Consider the following 6748-nt stretch of genomic DNA (forward strand, 5'->3'; position numbering starts at 1 on the left):
GGAGCTCTGGTAGCATAGTGCCTAAGGCATTTGACTGATAACCAGAAGGCTGTTGGTTCAAACCCACCATCCACTCCTCAGAAGGGCAATCTACTTCCATAGTGATACTGCCTTGGAAACCCAAGGAGTGGTCGCTATGAGTTGGGTCCGACTCGATGGCACATAACAACAACCAGTAGTATGAGTCCTGGGGGTGCAGTGGTAAAGCAATCGGTTGCTAACCTAGAAGTTGGCTCCACAGGAGAAAGACTTGGCAATCTGCTCCCATAAAGATCACAGCCTAGGAAACCCTCCAGTGCAGTTCTACTCTGTCCTGTCGAGTCACTTTAAGTCACAATCAACTTGATGGCATTCTACTACAACAGCAGAACTATTCATATGTTCAAAAGCTGTGGAAGTCAATGGCAAAACACAGTTCACAAAGAACGTTCTACATCCTAGTCTGGTGAACAGCATCTGGGGTCTGAAAGCCTTGCAAGTGGCCATCTAAGCCACAACTATTGGTCTCTTCTAGCTATCAGACCAAAGTGGAACAAAGAAAAATGAAGACTCAAGGAGGTAATTAATCCAAAGGCCCTACAGCCCACATGAATCACCGTCTCCTCTAACCTGAGACTAGAAGAACTAGATAGTGCCCAGCTACCACTACCAACCCCTGTGACCAAGACCAAAATAGAAGGTCCCAGTTACAATGGGTAAAAAAGGTAGAACAAAATTCAAAGAGAAAAAAAATATAAGGTCTGAAAGAGAATAGAACCTCCAAAACTATTGCCCTGAGCCAACTTTGTAACTTCAATCTGGAGACTCTCTGGAGGCCACGTTTCAGCCAACTAATAGATGGGACTATAAAACAAACAATAACAGATGTGCCCCACAGGACAATCAACTATATGAGACCAAAAGGGCAACATTTGCCCCAAACCACAGGGAAACCTTACAAATGGGAGGAACTAGGCAGAGTGCTGACACATCAGCGATTGCAACCAAAATCACAGAACAGTTTGTATACGAACTATTGATTAGAAAATGAATTTGCTAGGTAAGCTTTCACCTAAAGCATAATAAAACATTAAAAAAGAAAAGCTATGGCGATACCCCTCAGGGAAGGAATGGGTTTTCACCTTCCCCAACCAGTTGTCATTGGGCAACTTAACCTTCTGTTTCTCAATTCTCTAATCTGTAAAATAAGACTAAAACTGTACCTACTTGAAAAAGTTGTTGTGTTGTGTTGTTATGTGCAGTCGAGTCAGACTCGACTCATAGCGACCCCTCCTTGGGTTTCCGAGGTGGTATCTCTACAGAAGTAGATTGCCCAACCTTCCTTCAGAGGAGTGGCTGCTGGATTTGAACCGCCAGCCTTCTGGTTAGCAGTCAAGTGCCTTAGGCACTACGCTAAGAGCTCCTTGAAAAAGTTGTTAGGAGCTTCAAATGTTCCCACCTAGAATGCTTGGTTCAAGGCAAGCACCGAATTGAAGTGTCAGCTACTTTATTATTGTTCTTGGTGGAGGCAGCTAACATTAAGGTTGTGACTTTCAGGTTGCAAGAGCCTTTAAAGAAAGGACAAGAGTCTTGCTCAAAGTGGAAGCAAGAATACAGACACAAAACTTGTTGGAAAATACTGTATAGTTTTAAGTGGCTGGTGTTTGGGTGGAAGTTGGGGAGAAGTTAAGACAGGAGGGACAGTTAGAGCTAATATTTTACTGGGTCTCTGTTTTCCCATTATCTATGAAAGAGAGAAATATTATTACCAACTCCCCAAGACTGCCATAGTCATCCACTCAACAGACGTTTATGGAATGCCTACTATATGCCGGAAGGAAGGTTGGGCAATCCTACTTCCGTAGTGATACTGCCTCGGAAACCCAAGGAGGGGTCGCTATGAGTCGGGGCCGACTCCACGGCACATAACAACAACAACAACAACTATATGCCTGGCGCTGTCCTAGGACTGGGACTAGAGCTGTGCACAAGACACACCTTGCTGTTATGAAGTCTATATTCCTATGGGAAGATGAGACGAAAATAATTCAATACTTAACCTGTATTGAGTGTTTCTTGCAGGCCAGGCAGTACTGAACATTACTCTTACACTCCTCACTACAACTCATTTTAGAGCTGAGGGGAACGAGCCAAGGACGGACTAAATAAATGGCCGAGGTCACCCACAAACCCAAAAAACCAAACCCACAGCCGTCAAGTGGATTTTGACTCAGAGCCCCCTGCCCCCCACTGCGGAAGTAGATTACCCAGTCTTGCTTCCGCGGAGTGGCTGGTGGGTTTGAACCACCAACCTTCTGGTTAGCAGATGCCTTAGGCACTGTGCCACCAGACTTCCTTAAGGTCACTCACAGCTCTTAATAATTGCAATGCCACGTCCCTACGAAAAACCTAGTAAGTGCACAAATCCAGTGCTACCGCGAAGGAAAGGAGAAGGCCGGCGCTTCGGAAGGACCTGTACCTGGGAAAGGAAGGAGGTGACATTGAACAGAGATTTGAATGACAAGAAGCCAACCATGCCCAGCTCTTGAGGAACAGAGATGCGGGCAGAGGAATGAGAGCGCACAGACTCCAAGGCTGGAGGGAGTTTGACGTGGCCGGTGGGCCACAGCGAGAGGGGAGGACAAATCAGAAGAGATGGGGGAGGCCAAATGAAAACTGGATTTTATTCTCAGCGCAGGGTGGGTGACAGGCTTTGATAAACGTTTTCTGAATACTTTGGCATAACAAGCAAGATTTAAAAGAGTCAGTTAGGTCTCCTACCCATAAACGATCCCAGCTGGACACGAAAACTCTCCCGCCAACCTCTTAAGGCAAAAATCACCTCGAACGAGCTAATACTTTGCGCTGAACCTCGCCTTGCCCTCGGCGCCCTACAACAGTGCAGCTCTCCCTTCTCACCTGCAACTGAAGAAACTAAAGAGGAACACTCAAATATTCCGCCCTTCTTCCTCACTCTTTCAACCGCCCCCAATCTTGGGTTCCATCTCACGAGTTTAAATTGGCGGGAGAACGCCAAGCCCAACCTCTTTTACGGCGGCCGGAGAAAGCCAAGATTGTTTCTGACTCGAAACAGGAAGTTGAACCACCCTAAAGTCTCTATCCATTCCGAGCGCAAGATTGCGCATTCTAGAATGAATTCTTGGCCCTGCCCTCTTCTCTGGCGTTGTACGCCCCCTTCGAAAAATAACCAATCACCGCCTCGAGCCGCGTTGCTACAGGGACAGTTGTCTCCACCCCTTTCTCCCCAGCATGCTGTGCGACGCGCGGGGCCTCATCGTCTTTGTGCCATCCGGGTCTCTCGCGCCAGCGATTTAGTCGGACTGTGGCGAAGCTTCGGGCGGCCGGTACTGTTTGAAAGCGGCAAGTTAAGGTGCCGCCTTAGCGGCCGGGACTCTAGACTATGGCGGTAGGTGCCGAATCTGAATTTAAGACCAGGGATATTTTTCTGCTATTCTTCAAGGAGTGGGTGAACGGCTTCCAGAGCTGTTGGCCGTGCGAGTGTGTGGACAAAATGGCGCCGCGGCCTTCTTCTGTGCCCGCCATCATGGCTGCCTTCTTTCGGGAGGGGGAAGTAAGGCGGTGCCGATGGGGGTGGGGAACCGCAGGGAGTGTCTTTTTTTCCAGAACTTTCCTAGTCCTTTTCGGTCCTCCAAGCTGTCTCCAGTTTTGCTAATTCACCCGGGCTTTGGTAATTAGCGATGGTTGCGGTGGAAAAGAGACTGGAAGAGAAAAAGGGATCAGGGATAGCCCTGAAAATGGGTGAAAAGGATGGAATTTCACGTGCAGTCTTAGAGAGCCGTTTGCCAGAGTTCAATGAGGTTATTCTTGTTTCGTAGTTTTGATTAGTTTTCCATCTGTGTAAACCTTAGTTTATTTCTTAACTAAGGAGCTAGGGGGAAGGGATTGCTCAAACAGTAAAAATTCTACTTCTTAGGTTTTGGAACCACGAATTCTGACTGATGCTCGGTTTCTGAAGCCGCTCGTGATGTAATGAGTTGAAGTCTATGAGAAGCATATAATAAGTCGTAAACTGGCGTTGTTTCTTCAAATATAAGACACTTTGGTCCAAATTAGAATTGCAGTTTTTAAATGATCTCTTAACAATAAGCCTGCTATGTGTACGATCCCTAATTCTGATGGGTCGTCACATGGCTGTGTGGTTATTTCGTTTTATCCTCTTAAAAATGGCACCATTTTGCATTCCTTTCCACTGATTATAAGCTTATGTCTTATTTTAAAGAGTGAAATCAATTTAGACGTTTATTTTTGTTTCTGCCGTTCCTCTCCCCGGAGAAGTGACCTAGTACTGAATGCTTACCGTCTTTGCCCTGGAAAAACATTTTTATACTGTGTCTTGAGAGGGGCGTCTTCAAAGTTTTCAACAAGATGTGAATTTCAAGAAACAATAGTGACTTTTGATAGGATAAATACTAGAAGACAGTTTTGCAATTATTTAAGAACTATCTCTTAAATGCTAACACACTTCCCCTAAGTCAATTCCAACTCATAGCGACCCTTTACGGCAGAGAGCTGTCCTACACAGTTCTTTATAGAAGCAGATTGCCTCAACTTTCTCCTGCAGAGCAGCTGGTAGGTTTGAACCCCTGACCTTTTGGTTAGCAGCCATATGCTTTAAGAATATACCACTAGACCTCCGAGAGATTTATCTATAGACTGTACTTAATTGAATTAAAGCCAATAAGCTTTTTTAATATTTGATTGCTTTTGATGTTTCTGGATCCCTATCTCCATTATGCTATGTTGTAATCTGTTTAGGCACGATTTGGACTGAAAATGGTTCTTCAGAGTCTAGCTTGTCTTTCTTACTGCCTGTGACTGTGTAGATAAGCGATTGAAAAGCCCTGGTTTTCCATGGAAACATTGTTTTCTATTGTAATCATGGTTCTTTGTGGAAGTGCATCAGTGACTCAGGAATGCAGTCTCTGCCTGAAAAGTGGCAGGCTGAGAGAAGTGCTAGCCCTGTGGAAGCCCTGTCTACAGTTATACATCATAGACATGTCTGAATAAGTCCATAAGGTTTATGGTAGGAACAAGAATAAAAATAAATACCTAATGTTAATTAAGGGAATCGGAATCCCCCGTAGTTGTGTGATAGGGGCACAGTGTCAAAGGCATTTGACTGCTAACCAGAACGCTGGTGGTTCAAACCCAAAAGCCACGAAGCGGAAGGTGGGGCAGTTTGCTTCCATAAAGATTTACCATCTGGGAAACCCAGTGAGAGTTGCTGTAAGTGGAAATCGACTTGGTGGCATTGGGTTTAGACACAACAAAGAAATGGTAACAATATCAGCTTAGGGAAGCAAGTTGAATGTTTTTGGATCTCATCTAAAATAAAAGTTGGATTTGGTGATTTTAAGAGACTGAAAGCTTTTCAGCTTAAAAATTATTTCCAAAAATCATCCCTAGTTACAAAGCTGGGGAAGAAGAGGAGGGCACATAGAACTCCCCAGTACAGTATCTCACCCGCCTATTTCTGTATAACATGCCAGTGAAATTGTCATGAAGCTTGTAAATGTAAGTAACATTTAATACAAGTGTTAAAATACGGTAGTTACTGTGTTACTTAATGTACTTTTTGTACCATTGTTACAGGCTTAACAGGGTGTCTTTTCAACTAAACTATAAATCCTTTCCTTATTTTATTCCTACAGGCTAACTTGGAGTTTGGCATATTTTTGACCCTCGGTGAATAGTTGTTGAGTAACTGCAATTTCTTATTTAACCTTATTTATTAAAATATACCCTGTTTAAATTACTGGATAATAGTAACTAAACTTCCTAAGGGAGGATGAAGTTCATTATCAGTGTTATTCCTCATGCAGAAGAATGTATACTGATTTCTTATTTATCCAATCCACTTATTTACTTCTAATGTCCTAATCAGAAGTCATAACTAAAGAGCCAGATAGGAAATAAACCAGAAAACCGAACTCGCTGCCATCGAGTTGGATCTGACTCATAGCAACCCTTCCTTGGGTTTCCGAGGCAGTATCACTACAGAAGTAGATTGCCCAGTCTTCTTTCTGAGGAGTGGCTGGTGGGTTTGAACCACCAGTCTTCTGGTTAGCAGTCAGATGTCTTAGGCACTAAGCTACCAGAGCTCCCATATAGTTAATAGTACAGACTTTATGGGCTATGAAGTCTCTGTCACATTCTTTGCTTGCTTGCTTTTTAACAGCCCTTTATTTAAAAAAAAAAAAAAGTTAAATCCATTCTTAGGTGAGAGCCCTACAAAAAGAATAATTTCCATATCCATCCTAAGTAATCAGATCCCCTATTTTCCACATAATGCTGGAACTGTTCCACCTGCCTTTTATCAAACTGACTCAAGGGAATGTTAAGGTTCTAGTTTCTCCATAAAGCTTAAGGCTATTTGTATTGCTCTAATGGAAATTAGTTTCTCCCTCCGTGGTAATCTTGTTGCTTTTAATTTGGACCACGTAGTTTAACAACCACAGAGATCCATTTTTCATGAAAAATAATTCATAACTGGGATTCTTCAAACATTTGAAATCTATGCTGCATACTCTTAGGAGCAAGGTAGGTTAAATTGCCCTCTGTGACTGGGAAAACAAACAACTTATGTTTAGATGAAGTTTGTTGTTGTTAAGTGCCTTTGAGTCAGCCCCGACTCATAGCAACCCCTCCTTGGGTTTCTGAGGCAGTATCATTATGGAAATAGATTGCCCTATCTTCCTTCCGAGGAGTGGCTGGTGGGTTTGAACCG

At 43.7% G+C, this 6748-nt stretch overlaps 1 protein-coding gene across 1 annotated transcript in view; it reads left to right on the forward strand.

The window, feature by feature from the left end:
• The first annotated feature begins 3249 nt into the window (after positions 1-3249).
• Positions 3250-6748, forward strand: part of RSRC2 (arginine and serine rich coiled-coil 2) — a 19955-nt gene continuing 16456 nt past the window's right edge. Inside the window, 2 exon segments of the mRNA XM_042780587.1 lie at positions 3250-3265; positions 3268-3406. Coding sequence (XP_042636521.1) covers positions 3250-3265; positions 3268-3406 — 155 coding nt within the window.

This window comes from Orycteropus afer, unplaced genomic scaffold (assembly GCF_000298275.1).
Source record: "Orycteropus afer afer isolate SDZICR_OR568_19922 unplaced genomic scaffold, OryAfe1.0 scaffold00048, whole genome shotgun sequence".
Classification (NCBI taxonomy): domain Eukaryota; kingdom Metazoa; phylum Chordata; class Mammalia; order Tubulidentata; family Orycteropodidae; genus Orycteropus; species Orycteropus afer.